Here is an 18068-nt window from a genome sequence, read left to right on the forward strand (position 1 = left end):
CCAGTTGGCCTCTGCTTGCTGGCTTACAAACAGAAGTGTTGTATTTATGGACAGTGATCCAGAGTGGTGTCCAAGTGCATCTGAGTTTAGAGTTGCTATCACAGCAGAAATCGGAAACCTCAGGAACTATAAGGCATTTACCATGTCTACATGGAAGCCACTTCTCATCACAGCATTTACAAATATACAGTGATCAGAATGTTAGCTTCCTGGGATCCCATATCTGCCTCAGATCTGTATACGATATATATATGTGAATCCTCTATTTTTTTTTTTTTTTTAGTAAACTGCCTACAAAATTACTACCTCACCACTTATATTTTATGCAGCAGAATGACCATGTATGCCTTTCTTATGAAAATGCCATAGCAACATGAATACTTGGTACTGAAAAGCATCTTTAATTGACAAGAGCTTTTTATTTTTAATTTAAACACAGCCCATGCTTGGAGTGGGGCATTTAAATAGTCTACTTGGTGACTTCATGTGAGTCAAAAACAAAACCTGGGTCTGCTCATTTTTGGCCTGATCTTCTACCCACTTTCTGACAAATGTCCCTACAGCTAGAATGCAGTGGCATTTCTATCAGAAGCCTCTATTACTAACAATTTTGGTACATATGGTTCTTAGAATACTTGGTGCAAGGTGTCCAGAATTTAATGAATCTCACTTTATCTTCAAAGCCAGTGCTTGAGTAGAGAGGAACTTGGATTTAAAAAACAGTCCATTTTAAGCCCAAAGGCAATTCTTATCCAGAAATTACTTATCCTTATTTTTAGTGTCTTACACACCCCCTACTCTTCTCATTTTGAAAACGGGGTAGAAATAAAGCTGCATACAACATCATCTTTTGGGCTGCACAAATCACAGATAGGCTTTGAAGGCCTCTAGGGAGCTATTACTGCTTCACCAAGAGAACTCTAGGTGGGCCCTAAATCTCTTGGCCCTGGACTTCAGCCAATTGCTGAAAAAATGTCAACACAAACACACACCTCTACCTTAAAAAACTCTGTGCTTGGGAAGGACAGCTTTCCCTGGCAGCCGCGACTGGGGCACCTCGTTTTTGTTAGAGCTACAAGTCAGTTTATCAACTGTGTTAAGAAATGTGAGGCGATCGATTAGGAGAATGCTATACTGCTGGAGGTGGCTGATGCAAGACAGAAGAGGAAAGATGGAACTATTAGTCTAACAACCTTACGCAAAAAAACCCTCCTCTACATTTAACCTTCTCATCAAAAGTGTGAAACAGATGGTGGAGATAATGATGTTAGTTAGACAATGAAGATGATGATGATCTAACAGTATCATTGTTATAATAACATTAACAGCGTAATTTGGTAATAATAATAGTATTTGAGGAATAACAAGTGATGCTAGCAAATAGGGAAAACTAAGCAATAAGAATCTGAGAAATTTGTTTATTACAAAGATCACGGGATACGACACCATTTCAAAAAGCTGAAGATACTATGGGGACACCAAGTATTACAAAACAGCTACCAGAAGAAATAAACCAGTGATCCTCAAACCTCAGGGTAGTTACTATAACCTAGAGGACATGTTAAAACACAGATCATCAGGCCCCGTCTTTAGTAGGTCTGGGGCAGACCTAAGAATGTGCATTTCCAGGGGCGCCTGGGTGGCCCAGTTGGTTGAGTGTCCGACTTCGGCTCAGGTCAGGATCTCACGGTTTGTGAGTTCAAGCCCCTCGTCGGGCTCTGTGCTGACAGCTTGCAGCCTGGAGCCTGCTTCGGATTCTGTGTCTCCCTCTCTTTCTGCCCCTCCCCCATTTGTGCTCTGTCTCCTCTCTCTCAAAAATAAATAAACATGAAAAAAAAAAGAAAAAAAGAATTTGCATTTCTAACAAGTTCCTAGGATGCAAGCCAGGAGATGCTAGGAGGTGCTCATGACTCTGGTCCCAAGACCATAGAGTCTACTTGGAAAGGAAGGAGATGAATATTTGTTGAGGGAAGGAAGAGAGCAATTATTTAAAATTACCTTGGGTTAGACTTGGTCAGATGCTTACATATATATATATATTTTTTTTTAAGTTTATTTTGAGAGAGTGCACGCATGAGCAGGGGAGGGGCAGAGAGAGAGGGAGAGACAATCCCAAGCAGGCTCCGTGCTATCAGTGCAGAGCCCAAGGTGGGGCTGGATCTCAGGAACCGTGAGGTCATAACCTGAGCCGAAATCAAGAGTTGGACACTTAAACCGACTGAGCCACCTAGGTGCCCCCAATGTTTATACATTTTATCTCATTCAGTCCTCACACCCTAATGAGCTTCCCAAACTTTTCCAGAGCAGAGAAGAATGAATGTGTCCACACAAAGGGTATGCCTAAGCAGTTCTCTAGAAATAAAACATTTCTTTGATGACTACGCTATTTTAAAAATTCATGTAAATTTCACATTCTGTTTTGAAATATTGTTGCTTGTTAGGAATTAAATCCAATTTAAATATCAGATAAACTGCTTAATCCTTAACCTCAATTCTTTGGGAATATCGGCCTTCGGGAACATGAGGAAATGGGTGGTTGAAATTTAATAATTAGTCTATTGTAACACAGCTGGTACATATTTAATGCAGAATTTGTACTTAGGCCTGCAGGTGTTTAAAGACAATACACCTCCTACTACCTTAACTCCACCATTTCACCCCTTACCTATCTGAGAGGTCTATCAGGTTCTTCTCCACTATTCCTTTACGGATTCTCTATTGTTCCAATCAAACCAGCCCACTTACTGTTCCTCAGGTTTTTCTCACTTTTCCTGGTCTCCACATATATGTTCATTATTCTTTGCAGCTGGAAAGCTTCCTCTCTCATCTCTCCCTTACTAGAATCTTCCATAACCTTTAAGGTTCAGCTGAAATGCCATTTCTTTTTTGAAAACCAATCCCATTTTTAAAAGGCTGTTGCACTGAACACATCTGGTGAGTTCTGATGGCTCCCCAGACGGATTTAATAATGTCAGTGGGTATATAATTATTTTTGTTAAATTAGCTTGTGCATATAATCTCATGGGCCCAAATTTACACATGCCTCTACAAATAAATGATTCCTTAATTTTTTGTTTAATGTTTGTTTATTTTTGAGAGTGAGAGACAGAGTGTGAGAGGGGGAGGGGCAGAGAGAGAGGGAGACACAGAATCCAAAGCAGGCTCAGGGCTCTGAGCTGTCAGCATAGAGCCAGACACGGGGCTCGAACTCATGGACTGTGGATCATGACATGAGCCCAAGTTGGACACTTAACTGACCTAGCCACCCAGGCACCCTGTGATTCTTTAAAAAAAAAAAAAAAAAAAGATTTGCAAATATTTTTTTATGGAGTCATTCTTTTTCTTGAGTTTTGTATTTCTTTTAATGTTTATTTATTTATTTTTTTTAATTTTTTTTTTTTCAACGTTTATTTATTTTGGGGACAGAGAGAGACAGAGCATGAACGGGGGAGGGGCAGAGAGAGAGGGAGACACAGAATAGGAAGCAGGCTCCAGGCTCTGAGCCATCAGCCCAGAGCCTGACGCGGGGCTCGAACTCACGGACCGCGAGATCATGACCTGGCTGAAGTCGGACGCTTAACCGACTGCGCCACCCAGGCGCCCCATAATGTTTATTTATTTTTGAGAAAGAGAGAGAGAGAGAGAGAGAGAGAGAGAGAGAGAGAGAGAGATCAAGTGCACAAGTGGGGGAAGGGCAGAGAAAGAGGGAAACACAGAATCTGAAGCAGGCTCCAGGCTGTGAGCTGTCAGCGAAGAGCCTGACACAGGGCTTGAACCTGCGAACTGTGAGATCACGACCTGAGCGAAAGTCGGATGCTTAACCAAATGAGACACCCAGGTGCCCGCAATATTTTTTTAAAGATTATTTATTTTGACAGAGAGGGAGAGAGAGAGAGTACGTGCTCACTAGCAGGGAAGGGATAGAGGGAGAGAGAGAGAGAGAGAGAGAGAGAGAGAGAGAGAGAGAGAGAGACAGTATCCCAAGCAGGCTCTGTTCCATCAGTGCGGATCAAATGATCTCGGCTCAGGTCATGATTTCATGTTTCTTGTGTTTGAGCCCCGCATGGGGCTCCACACTAACAGTGCAGAACCTACTTGGGATTCTGCCTCTCCCTCTCTCTGCCCCTCCCCAGCTAGCGCATACATGCATATGCATTCTCTCTCTCAAAATAAATAAACTTAAAAAAAAAAGTACTACTGGCACTCAAGAAAAGTTTTGTGCAATGGAAGATATTGGAGTGCAGATAAAAAGGAATTGGAAAAATATATTTAAAAGAAATCTCCAAACAGGAAGAGTTAGATTATGATAAAATCTGTGGCTATGAATCAGAATAAAGATAAAGTCTAAAAATGTAGAATATATCTACACTTCTAGAATTGGAAGAAGGCTTGAAAGTCACCTAAGACAACCCTCTTATTTTTCAGTAGTAGAATTTCTGGACCCTGCTTTGTATTATGGTCAAAAGTTCCATCTGTGTAGTTAATGCTGTTTAATTTCCATCTGGCTTGGCCTTGGTCTCTTCACGTTGTAATTTCAGTGCTACCTGAAGAAGGCTATTTGCACTGAATAATAGATTTAGTTCTGAACCACCAGACCTGACTTTGATCCAAAGGGAACTGAATTAAAAACAAAAACAAAAACCAAAAAAACCCCCTAAAAACAAAGGGAACTGAATTGTAGGACCTACTTTGATTTTAAAGGTTGTTAACCTTAGTGATGCTAACCTGAACCTCTGAGGAAGGAATCCTTACTCTTTAAGTGCAATTTCTGATCAGTCTAATAGCCAAGCCACAGTCATGGCCAAGACTAGAGAATACTCATACTTAAGCAGGTGGCCATCTGCTCCATTTGGCCAGCTCCAGCTTTAGACCCTGCGAGGTATTTCATATGCTGATTACATATTGGTTTAAGCATATAAACTAAAAGGATACCCACAGCATTGATCTTTTCCACCCCCACAGTTTGCAATCCCAGGGTGGTAAAGACAGGGACTTTAGAGTTGGGTAGAAACAGGTATGAGCTTAGGCAAGTTACTTAACCTTTGAAGGCCTCAGTTTCCACAAGGGCAATGATCACAGCACTACAATAATCTCATGAGTAATTGGCAGGTGTAGGTGGGGTATTGTTCAGCACTTCAGACAATGTCTGGTATGTACCAAATCCTTAATAAATGCCAGCAATTGTTATTATTGACACGGGGTGGCAAGGTTAACATACTCAGTCAACAACAATTGGGTTCTCTTCTCTCTTGTATAAGCTTTTCCACGGCATTTCATTCCCTCCCTGATTCAATTAAGATATCAATATTGACTCCTAAAACTATATTTAGTCCCACTTCTCTCCTGAACTTAAGATTGGGTTTCACAACCCTTAAGACACCTGGAGTTGCCCTTGGAGCCTAAAGCAAATCCAAAACTAGACCACTGCTGGCACTGAACAGTATCTGACACTCCTTTCGACTTCTCTGCATTTGTGAGATACTGTTATCTTTCCAGCCACCCAGGCAGAAAGACTTTTTTTTTTTAAAAGATTTTATTTATTACTGATTTATATTTTTTACTTATTATTAAACACAATTTGTTTTAATGTGTATTTATTTTTTAGACAGAGAGAGAGAGAGAGAGAGAGAGAGAGAGAGAGAGAGAGAGAGGCCATGAGTGGGGTAAGGGCAGAGAGAGAGGGAGACACAGAGTCCGAAGCAGGCTCCAGGCTCTGAGCTGTCAGCACAGAGCCCAACGTGGCTCAAACTCACGAACTGTGAGATCATGACCCGAGCCAAAATCAGATGCCTAACCGACTGAACCACCTAGGCGCCCCCAAATTTTATTTTCTTAAGTAATCTCTACATGCAGTCTGGGGCTCAAACTTACAACCCTGAGATCGAGAGTCACATGCTCTACCAACTAAGCCAGCCAGGTGCCCTAGACTGCGTTGTTGTTGTTGGTTTTTTTTCTTTAAATGTTTGTTTTTGAGAGAGAGAGTGTGTCCAGGGCAGGAGTAGAGACAGGAGACAAAGGATCTGAAGCAGGCTCCACCCTGACAGTAGAGAGCCTGACGCGGGGCTCCAACCCCATGAACTGTGAGATCATGACCTGAGCAGAAGTCACATTGCTTAACTGACTGAGCCACCCAGGTGCCCCATCTGGACTGAGTTTTTTACGAACGACTTCTTTATCCTCCATTTAATCAGTTGCCAAGTCATTCATTCATGTATTCATGTGTGAATGTATGAAATATTTCTTGGGCCTTTTCCATAAGCCAGGTGCTTAAGCTCCGGGAATACTGTCGTGAACAAAACTTACATGGTTTCTGCTCTTCTCTGCAAATATATAATTACAAATTGGAATATACACTTGGGAGGAAATTTTAGTCAATATGAGAGAGCACAGCAGGGGACATCATATAAAATGAGAGTCAGGTAAAAGGCAACCAACAGAATGGGAAAAGATATTTGCAAATGACATATCAGACAAAGGGCTAGTATCCAAAATCTATAAAGAGCTCACCAAACTCCACACCCGAAAAACAAAGAACCCAGTGAAGAAATGGGCAGAAAACATGAATAGATACTTCTCTAAAGAAGACATCCAGATGGCCAACAGGCACATGAAAAGATGCTCAACGTCGCTCCTTATCAGGGAAGTACAAATCAAAACCACACTCAGATATCACCTCACACCAGTCAGAGTGGCCAAAATGAACAAATCAGGAGACTATAGATGCTGGAGAGGATGTGGAGAAACGGGAACCCTCTTGCACTGTTGGTGGGAATGCAAATTGGTGCAGCCACTCTGGAAAACAGTGTGGAGGTTCCTCAAAAAATTAAAAACAGACCTACCCTATGACCCAGCAGTAGCACTGCTAGGAATTTACCCAAGGGATACAGGAGTACTGATGCATAGGGACACTTGTACCCCAATGTTTATAGCAGCACTCTCAACAATAGCCAAATTATGGAAAGAGCCTAAATGTCCATCAACTGATGAATGGATAAAGAAATTGTGGTTTATATACACAATGGAGTACTACGTGGCAATGAGAAAGAATGAAATATGGCCCTTTGTACCAACGTGGATGGAACTGGAGAGTGTGATGCTAAGTGAAATAAGCCATACAGAGAAAGACAGATACCATATGTTTTCACTCTTAACAGAAACCCATGGGGGAGGGGAAGGAAAAAAAAAAAGAGGTTAGAGTGGGAGAGAGCCAAAGCATAAGAGACTGTTAAAAACTGAGAACAAACTGAGGGTTGATGGGGGTGGGAGGGAGGGGAGGGTGGGTGATGGGTATTGAGGAGGGCACCTTTTGGGATGAGCACTGGGTGTTGTATGGAAACCAATTTGACAATAAATTTCATATATTGGGAAAAAAAAATGAGAGTCAGGAAAGAACTCTCAGAAAAAGTGACAATTTGAACTGAGACCTGAAGGATGAAAGACGTCTGTTAGGTGAATGAATGAAGAAAATTCTAGGCACCTGCATTAGCAGCTACATAGGCTCCAAGGTAGGAAAGGGCTTAATGCCTTGAGGCTGAAAAGTTGTGAGGGGCATGTGGATGGTTCAGGTGGTTGAGTGTCTGACTCTTGGTTTCAGCTCAGGTCAGGGTCAGGGTCTTAGGTTGTGGGCCCTGCGTCAGGTTCCATGCTCAGCGTGGACACTCTCAGTCTGCCCCCCACTCCCTCTCTCTCAAAAAAAAAAAAAAAAAAAGTTATAAAAAAATAGTTGTGAACTTGCTTGAGATGAGGCTGGAACAGCAGGCAGGGGCTTACTAGCCACGTATGGAAGCCTGCGAAGAGTTCTGAGCAGGAAAGGCACAGCATCAAGACCTCTTTGCTTTGGGAGGGATAAGGACAGAATTAGAGACCAGTCAGGAGGCTACTCGTGTAGTTCTGGTGACAGTCAGCAGCTGTGGTGATGGAGAAAAGTAGATGTATTTGAGACATAATGTGGAGGTGGTATTGATAGGACTTGGGGACTGGGATGTGGGGAGAGAGTTAAAGTGGCAGGGCTGATTCTTAGATTTTTGACATGAGCAGCTGCGTAGATGAACGTGCATACAGAATCTACCTTTTATTTATTTATTTATTTATTTATTTATTTATTTATTTATTTATTTATTCAGAATCTACCTTTTAAAAGATTCTGTGTTCCAGGGGGTGCCTGGATGGCTTAGTCAGCTGAGTGTCTGACTCGATTTAGGCTCAAGTCATGATCCCGGGGTCATGGGATGGAGCTCTGTGTTGAGTGTGGAGCCTGCTTAAGATTCTCTCTCTGCCTCTCTCCTCTGCTCCTGCTTTCTCTCTCTCTAAAATAAAAATTAAAAGAAAAAGAAAAGATTCTGTGTTCCTAAAATATTTCACCTGAGAACCCTATGTTCCCCTCTTGGTGCAACCACCTTGCCTCCAAGCCATCTAGATCATTGTTCTTTCTCATTGGTTTCCCAACTTCTTGTCTGTGTCTACTTGAAATCACCCTACACTGTATTATCCTCCTAATACAGCTCTGGTCACATTATATCCCTTTCAAATACCTCCAGGGATTCCCTACTCTTGGCTTTCCCCTTACCTGTCTCCCTTACCTTGGCTTTCAAGGCTCTACGACCTAACTTTCCAGTCTTATTTCCACCACTTCTCTATTTAACTCCTGCTTTAGTCCAAGTGGACTACTTCCTGTTCCTTGACCGTGTCACCACGCATTCCTACCTCAATACATTTGCTCACTCTATTCCTTGTGTCTTACCATCTGTCTGCTGGAACCTTATTCAGCTTTCAAAGTTCATTAAAGGGCCAATCTTTCAATCTCATAACCTTTGTAATTGTCTCATGGCACTTAGACTTCTGCCTTTTATTGTGGTTATTAGAGTACTTATCTCAAGCCCATTCCCTACCCACTAACCGTAAGCCATACTTTTGAGTGCCTGGTTCTATCACTCATACTACACCAATGCCCTTGTCCTTGCAGGCTCAAGCATGGGGTTTAACTCACAGTAGGCATATTTTGTTGAATTTCTTTGGAACAATTCATGTTATTAAGTATCTAAGGAGTGATGGGACCCCAGCTGTTGAAGGGGAGATGTTTTCTGGCAGTATTTGCCAACACCATAGCAAAATTCACCTTCCACCAAATTCCTTGCAATCACACAAAGGACAAACATAGATAGACACATCCCTTTAATGGAGTCTTCTGGCTGTTCAGGATACTCCAATGCATTAATCCTCATAAGCTTATCCTTTCCCTGAAGTACTGAATATTAAAAATTACAGCTTCTAACTCAAGATTTTTCAACCTACTTGTAACCCATTAGTAGGTCATGAAATCAATTTAGTGGGTCATAAACACTACTAAAAAACAAAATAGAAAAACACACCGCATATGTAAGGATAAGTAATGTTTTCTGAAACGTGCTTCAAATACATATATAAGTGCACATGTGTACTGGGTCAGGATATGAAACATATTTCTCACCATGGGTCTGAGCCACAAAGGTTTGAAAGCTACTGCTTTAATGATCTATGGCCCACCCCGAGATCAGTACACAGAACCTAAGTAGGAAAAAATAAGATGTTAAGAAAGAGCAATGAGACTATCCAATTAAAAGTTATTCACACTTTAAAACGTGAATGCTTGATATACCTGACTCTTCCCTTGGGGCATCTGCATTTAAGTGCTTTTAACCTAAATTAATCTTGAAGTAGTAGAAAGGGAGTCAGAAATCATTTTGGACTACAGGCCTTCTTGGTACCTCTAACAAGGATTTCCTTCAGTATCTCAGTTCCCCCAGACAGCGGAGTTCCGGAACCAGGAACTCCATTACTGAAAGGCTACTCGTTTCTAGGTTACAATACACAGACATGAGAATACCTTTGTAAGGAAAACATTTACAACCAGAATGCACTCTTTCTTCCAGGCATGTGTCAAGCTTATCAACTTGTGTTTGCATGTATATACTTAATCCACACCTAGAAAACACAACCCTATATATCCATGTGGAAGAGCTATGGCTGATAGGAAGCAACATGAGACCCCAAGTCAATCTAAACATGAGAAACCCAGAGTTACTGAAGGCAACAGGACATATGAGATAGGAAGGGAGGAGCTGGGAAATGGTAGACTGGCAAGGGGCCTCAGGAGTCTGGCAGACGTATTCACCAAGTGTTTATCACTTGATAACGCATGGTAATGAGGAGAGAAGGACATGGAGAAAAAACAATGTCCCAGTCAGTTGTATGCCCCAGGACAGTACAGAGCAGTGGCCCACCAGGAGCACACAGGCAGTATTCAATTATGTCAGCAAAAAAGGGACCAAGTCCAAGTCCTAATTCCAGCCGTAGCTCCATTTAACAGGTTGCCCCCTAATAATTTGTTGCTACCTGTGTTACGTTCTCAATTTATAGTTGAGAAATCAACAGTGAGCTTCCAAACTAATGAATGTAAACACTCCTAATTGCCAATTACAACCCCAACAAATAACTGGGTCAGAGACAAGGCTGAAGGAGTAGAAGTTCAAAGCTGGTGTGGTGCAAAGAACTCTAGATTGGAATGTTGACAACTCTGGGTTAGATCTAAGAGACACGGGAGGTCCTTTTCACCTCTAAAATTTAACAATTCCACAAGGGAGGGAAAAGGTGACCTTCAGTTGGAAGAAAGGAAGATCACCTTGGTTTTATATGCAAAAGGCAAGTAACAATTATATTAGTTGCCAAGGTTGTTTAAACGTAAATTGATGCCTCTCACATTATCTAGATCTAGTTAACACCCTTAGGTAATATTATATGTCCACGTCTCTGCTGACTACTGGATACATTACAAACTTCTTTCTGGCATTTAAGGCACATCTGCTCAACTTTTATCTCAAACTTCTTACCATTCTGATCTCTAATCTGCTCTTGTCCCAGAGCTGTTTGCTTAGTCCTTCCCCACCCCTACTATACCAGCTAAAGTCCCATAACCTTCACAAAACCTTCCAACTACTCAAGATTTATGCATCAGATCTTGACCTCTGAACTATTACAGGGCTTTACAAGAGTCCTATTAGGTACACCTTATTCTCATTTCATAGGTAAGAAAATCAAGGCCCAGAGAAGTTAAGTGACTTGCCCAGGGCCCCACAGTTTGCAAGGAGCAGCAGGGCTGGGTCTGACTTGCTTGCCTTTCAAGTCCACACTTTTTTTTTTTTTTTTAAAATCATTGTGCCATGCTGTTCCCATGTATTAAAAACCATGGAAGAAAGATGCAGTAAAAAAAGCCTATAAACCAGTTATAATATAGCTTGTTGTGACATAAAGTCAGACACATCACATCCTTTGAACCATATAGGTCATAAACGCTTGGAGTAGCATAGTTTTTAAGGGGGTTGTCAGTCCTGTTTCCCAAACCCAGTATTAAAATAATATTCCAGGGTAAATGGCAGGTGAGTGGTTAAGGGTGGGGGAGAAGCAATATGGTATAAGAAGAAAATATTAGAAACAAGACAGAAAAGAGAAGTATAATGGAAGCTGGCAATGCAGAAAAAGGCTCCGAATATGGAAGTATAGAATATGGGGCTTAAGGGCCCACAAAGCTAATACCTAAGTTAGGGGGCCTTTGCCTACCACAAGAAGCGCGCATGTGTGAGAGTTGATATTAATAACAGACAGCAGTACACATGGACAGAGAGTAGAACTCAAGAGAGAGACAAATAAGGATAGGTCGTGGGGACACGGGGTAGATTAGATCATGGCATGAGGAGACGGTGGTGGCTTCAAATGAGGGGTCAGAAGGGTAGAGCAGGGGTCGAAGAGAAAGGTGAAGAGGTTCAGAGGGCACGGCACCCCCAGACTCGAAAAGACTTGTCTTCCTCTCGACAGCTGGTTGGCGTGATTGAGGATTCACATCCGGACCCCACAAAGCCCTCCTGGGTGGCTCCGGAAAGTGGAGGGGGGGTGTCACGTCCCTATTCCCTGGGGACTCCGCGAGGGGGCGGAGCGAGGCAGGAGGGTCCTTACCCATAAAGATGGAGATGATGAGCCGCAGCGCCTGTTCCGACGCGCCCAGGGACGTCGCCAACTTGTTAAGGCTCAGCTCCTCGAAACCCCACCGCAGCACCCTCGCCAGCTCCGCCACCGTCCCCACGTCCCCCTCAGCTACAGACGCCATCTTAGCTCCGGGCGTCCCCCAGGGACCCCCCAGCTCGGCGCGCCCCGAATGTGGGCACAAGGCTGTAGCTTCACCCCCAATTCCGGCCCGGAGCCCGCCCACGGCGTGCGCATTGGCTGCAGGCCCGCCCAGTGGCTCCAGGCTCCCTTGGCTATTGGTCCGTCCGGGCAGGGGGCGGGGCCTAACGCAGCAAGGTAAGCAGAGGGCGGGTCTGAACGTTTGTAAAGCAAAGGTGACTCCCGCCGAGAATGAACGCGGGGCAGGCCGAGGGGCGGGGCTTGGGATCGGGAACTTGAGTTGCGATTGGAAAAGTCTAAAGCCGGCGGCGAGGTGATTGTACAACTCGGTTCTAACTGCTTGGGGGAGGAGTCGGTGAGGGCGAGTGTCCGGCCGGCTCGTGCGCTGCCTTCCCATTGGCTGAGCTGGGAGCAGGCGAGAGTCGGGGCGGGGGGGTCCGTCACCCGACCGCGAGGTTACTCTCGGTCGCCGGCGCGCCGGGGTTACTGGGGCATGTAACGGGGAGGGCGGGAATTCCTGGAGCAGTTTCGCGAGCGCCTCCTAACGGTACCTCTGGGCGGTTCTCAAACCGTTGGGCACGCCGCCTTCCCTTCGCAAGGGTGTCGGGAGAGCCCAGCGCCCCACAACAGTTTGCTCCTTTTAGTTCATGCATCCGTTTTCACGTAATCTCCCGGATTGAAACCTCACCTTCCCCCGAGAGGCGATGAAATTAAAACATGCCGATTTGGTCCGTATTATTTTCATTTAAAACGGACTAATTTGTCGCTATTGGACTCATATAGGTTCATGGTAAAGGTTCAATCAAACAGTTTAGAAACAGAAAACAGAAAAGTTCTTTCTTCTCACCTTGTTTCCCATTCTTACTTCCTACAGGTAACCACCGTTCAGATTACGCTAACAAAGGTGTGTTGAGCATTTAGCATGTGCCTGGGACTGTCCTGGGCTCTGGGGAATACAATGATGAGCCCAAAGTTAGTGTTAATGCATGTGTAATTGCAAGCAAAAGTAAATGCTCTGAAGGAAAGGAGCAAGGTTCTTATGTAACAAAAGAACATTAAGAGTTTCTTATAACTGGAATTTGTGGAACCTTCTAGTACAATTATAGCTTATACTTCTATAGCACTTTGCGCTTTCTAAAGCACTTATATCCATATTATTTCACTTAATTTGGCTGTGAAACAGGATGTTTATTATGATGTTGTCTTACAGGCACAGAGGCTTGGAGAAATTAAGGAACTTGCTAAGTTCCTTTAACAGTAAGTGGCAGAGACAGAATTTAAACAAGTCTGTTAAATTTCACTTCCCTCCCCCCGTTTTTTAGGAAAAGTTGTTTAAAAGATGAATTATTCAAAAAATATATGAAATATTCAGAACAGTTGAGAATAAGAGAACTTCCTCCCAGATTAAGAAACAAACATTTTATACACAGTTGAAGAGCCTGGTATATCCCTTCCCATGGCATCTCTCTCCTTCCCTTCTGAGAGGTCACCACTTTGCGGACTTTGCTTTTATCAATCCCATGCCTATTTTTATATGTTATATACTGTGTACATCTAGAAAGAACATATTGTTTGCCTACTTTTAAACTTTATATTAATGGCATTACAGTGAATGGATCATTTTGAAGGTTGTTTTTACACTTAACATCTTTATTGAGATGTATTTATGTTTTTACATGTAGCACGAATCCATTCATTTTATGGTGATGTAATATTCCATTGTATAATTATACTACCATTCATTTTTCATGGTCATGTTGAAGAATACTTGGATCATTTCCTATTTATTTATGTCTTATTTTATGACAAACATTGCTGCAGTGGGCATTCTCCTTTAGGCAACAGTGAGAGTTTCCCTAGAGCCATGACTCCAAACTTTTTCTTTTTTAATTAACTGAGATCTCCTGTAAGAGATCTCAATAATAAAATCTTAAAAAACAATTGCTGATCAGGATCCACTAACTTGGTATCAATTCCTACCAGTAGTTCGTGGTCCTCAGTTCAGAAAAGATTTCTCTAGGGTTTGTAATCAGGAGGGAAATTATGGGTTATGCACACTTTTAACTTTATTAGATTTTGCTGAATTGAAGTGTTTGGCTAGATGTTATTTAAGATCCTTGGGGTGCCTGGGTGGCTCAGTCGCTCAGGGAGCCACCTGAGTCAGTCAGTGGCTCAGTCCGACTCTTGATTTCCGCTTAGGTCATGATCTCACAGTTTGTGGGATCGAGCCCCAAGTGGGGCTCAGCGCAGAGCAGGAGTGTGGAGCCTTCTTGGGATTCTCTCTCCCTCTATCTCTGCCCCTTCCCTGCTCTTTCTCTCTCAAAACAAATAAAGAAACTTTAAAAAAAAGATCTTTAACATATCTGATTTGTTGAATAAGCAAAATATATTTGGTTAAGCATCTTGTTTAAAAATGTAGAAAATTGGTTTTTCTTTGTGTTATACAATTAGATAGCATGTTTCCCCTTCTTGAGCTTCTGGTATTCCAAGAGAAGGCTGGGCATGGCCCCGAGGCTGTGTCTCTGTTGACATAAGTGCCTATTTTCCTTTCTCCTCAAGGGTTTGACCAGCTACATTCTCGTCATTCTTCTTACTGTTCCAGTGCAACACCTCTTTCTCCAATTATAGTATCTGGTGCTTGGAAGAAGAGGTTAAGATTATGTGGCCTTTCACTTTGCGATTAAACACACTCATTGAGGGCTTACTAAGTCAGGTTCTGTGCTGGACCCTCAATACAAAGATGAAGAAGAGACAGTCCCTGCCCTCAAGAAGCTCTGTGTCTAGTGGGAAGAGGGACGTGAAGGGATAATTATAAAGCGAAGTGGAAGTGTTCATATTGAAATAAACAAAACATGTTAGTGAAATCGCTCTTCTCTTATTGCTGCTTTTCCTGTCCTTCTTTTCTGCAACAATCTCAGTATCTATTTCTATTTCTTCCTCCCTTCCTTCCTCCTTTCCTTCTTTCCTTCCTTCCCACCGGCTCTTTGATCTCTGTCTATTATCATCAGCAGAGCTTTCCTTGGCTTTCTCTGAAGTTACGGCCCTCTTTTTCCTTTCCCTCCCTACCATAATTTTGTGAATACAATCTCACTTTCCCTTGATGGTAGAGATGGTTGGTGCTCATTCAATATCCATCCATGTGCCTATGACTTCTCAACTCCCTGGTAGTCAGGTCGGGACCATGTGACTAGTTATGGCCATTGGATTACAAGCAGAAATGAAGTGCCATTTCCTGGCCAAAGGGATAAAAAGCCAGAGTGACTCCCAAACGTCTCTCTTCCCTTGCTGTGGTAAGCTTGTGGAGACCATACATTCTGTATAGCGTAGCTATATGGTAGGGGAAAGAGCTCTAGACTTGGCTTGAGCAGGAAATAAAAACTTTGTGGTGTTAAACCACAAGATTTAAAGTTACTGCTGCAACTTATCCTGACTAATAATACACTAACCCATCACTCTTTATCCCCATTAGAATTTGGTATTCATTTTCACCATTTATGAAACTAATCACCCACTAGCCAGCAACTATAGTTACATTTACTTTCCCTTTTCTGTCTCATATTTTTCATTTCCAAGAAGTCTTACTTTATGCTGGAATAGTTTTTTTTTTTTTCCTCCATAGCATTCTTTTTTTTTTTTTTCTTTTTTAAAAGGTTTTATTTTTAAGTAAACTCTACACCCAACATGGGGCTGAAACTTACAACTCTGAGATCAAGAGTTGCATGTTCTACTGATTAAGCCAGCCAGGCACATTCTTGTTTTATGTACACAATCTGTTATTTTAGCCTGGAGAACACTAAATAGGAATTTGGGATGGGGAAAGTTTTCTTCTTTTATTTATATTTGTCACTGTCCTTTTATTCTCTGCATTTTTCCTTTTTCCTCTGTGTTTCTGTTTCTTTTTGTTTCTTTGGTCTCTTTTAGGATGACTTTCTTTCATATATGAACAAGAAATTACAAAGTTGATTGGATCTAGGGATGATTGGATATATATTGGGTAGGGCTTGCTGACTGGTGAGTTTCACTGAAAGTGATTGGTCTGGGAGCTCTCTTTTCTGTTCAGAAACTCCCAAATGTCAGTATGTGGAAGGTTTATCCTTTAGAATTCTTCAGTTTCTTCAGAGAGGAAACTGCCTATCTCCTGCCAGGAGTTTTTAGCTCCAAATCTCTCCCTTGTTCTTTTCAATGCCTACTGTCCCAGAGTCCAGAGTTTCTCACATCCATTTTCTCAGAATATAGCATCAATTACCTGCCTGGTGCTGGTGGAGTTGGGTATTAAATTAGCTGTGATTGGGTGTGGGAAGGCTTGAGTCTAGGCTTTCAGACCTCTGATTTTGGTTCCTTGCCAACTACCCTCCTCCACTGTATCATCTACCCTCTCCCCATTTTCTTTCCATTATCCAGAAACATGTTTAAATGTTTCATCTGCTGGCATCTCTTCTTCTATTTGTAACTGGGGTGCAGGGGGGCAAGAGGACCTGGTTCTGGGGGTCCTAAACAGACCAGGTTTAGCCATTCGGCGCTGACAAAACCCAAGGCACAGAGAAGTGTGGTAGTGAAATAAAAAAGGAATTTATTTCAGTGAGGCCAACACTAGGAAGGCACAGGTTAAAGTCTGTGTCCCCAAGGTGCTGAAAATGCTTCCAGATTTATACAAGGCAAATGTGGGACAAAGGTCGTTAGTAAAGGTCAGGTCAATCTTTATCCTCGGGCTGGGTCTTGCTGGCTCAGGGTGGTCTGTGAAGGGGTAGTTTTGGTTTCCATCAAGTGGTGTTTTGTTCACAGAGTCTTTTGCCTGAGTTAAGAGATAAGCTGGAAAGAACTCAGAAAGTTTGAGATCAAAATGAAAGTAGTTGAAGTTCTCTTTCGCCTTCACTTTGTCCTTCTAGATTTATATCTTTTCCATTCTACCCTTCATGCTTATTTTAGTTGGATCTTAGGTAAGTCAGTCTCCCTCTTTTTTTTTTTTTTTTTAATGTTTATTTATTTACTGAGAGAGAGAGAGAAAGAGAGAGAAATTCCAAGTAGGCTCTCTACTGTCAGTGCAGAGCCTGAGATGGGGCTGGGTCCCATGAACCATGAGATCATGACCTGAACACTTAACTGACTGAGCCACCCAGGGGCCCCAGTAGTCTCCCTCTTTGATTTAAAAATATTTTTCTAGGGACGCCTGGGTGGCTCAGTTAGTTAAGCATCTGACTCTTGATTTTGGCTCGGGTCATGATCTCAAGATCTTGAGTTCGAGCCCTGTGTCTGGCTCTGTGCTGATAGTGCAGAACCTGCTTGGGATCCTTTCTCTTTTTCTCTCTGCCCCTCCCCTGCACACTCTCTCTCTCAAAAACAAATAAACCTAAAATAATTCTTCTAAAAAATTAAAAATATTTATCTAAATGGTTTACTTTAAAAAATGCTTATGGATAATCAATTTTTGTGATAATTTTATATCTTTAAGGAACATGCGTGGGCTTCTGTATTAGTCTGGGTTCTGCAGAGAAAACCAGTAGGACTGATCTATCTATCTTATCTATCTATCTATCTATCTATCTATCTATCTATCTATCTATGGAATTGGCTCCTGTGAATATGGAGGCTAAGAAGTCCCAATATCTGTAGTCAGCAGACTATAGACCCAAGAGAGCCAATGGTCTGATTCTGAAGGCTTGAGAACCAGGAGAGCCAATGATATAAACTACAGTTTGACTCTGGGTCTGAAGGCAGGGGAAGACTGATGTTCTAGCTTGAAGATAGACAGAACAAATTTTTCCTTACTCAGCCTTTTGTTCATTTCAGGCTTTCAAAGGAGTAGATGAGGCCCACCCCCTTTGGGGAGGGCAATCTGTTTTACTCAGTCTACCTATTGAATTGTTGATCTTATCCGGAAACACTCTTAGGGACCCAGAATAATGTTTAACTGAATA

The 18068-nt window shown here is 42.4% G+C and overlaps 1 protein-coding gene across 2 annotated transcripts in view; it reads right to left on the bottom strand.

Annotated features, from left to right (window-relative positions):
- Positions 1 to 12276, bottom strand: part of LPCAT3 (lysophosphatidylcholine acyltransferase 3) — a 40703-nt gene extending 28427 nt beyond the window's left edge. The window contains exon 1 of one of the 2 annotated variants that reach the window (XM_045061317.1): positions 11986 to 12276. In XM_045061317.1, coding sequence (XP_044917252.1) covers positions 11986 to 12136 — 151 coding nt within the window. In that variant the 5' untranslated portion in view covers positions 12137 to 12276. The remainder of the gene's footprint in view (positions 1 to 11985) is intronic. The other variant, XM_003988348.6, reaches the window with a different exon arrangement.
- Positions 12277 to 18068: the final 5792 nt, after the last annotated feature.

Source organism: Felis catus, chromosome B4 (assembly GCF_018350175.1).
Source record: "Felis catus isolate Fca126 chromosome B4, F.catus_Fca126_mat1.0, whole genome shotgun sequence".
Classification (NCBI taxonomy): domain Eukaryota; kingdom Metazoa; phylum Chordata; class Mammalia; order Carnivora; family Felidae; genus Felis; species Felis catus.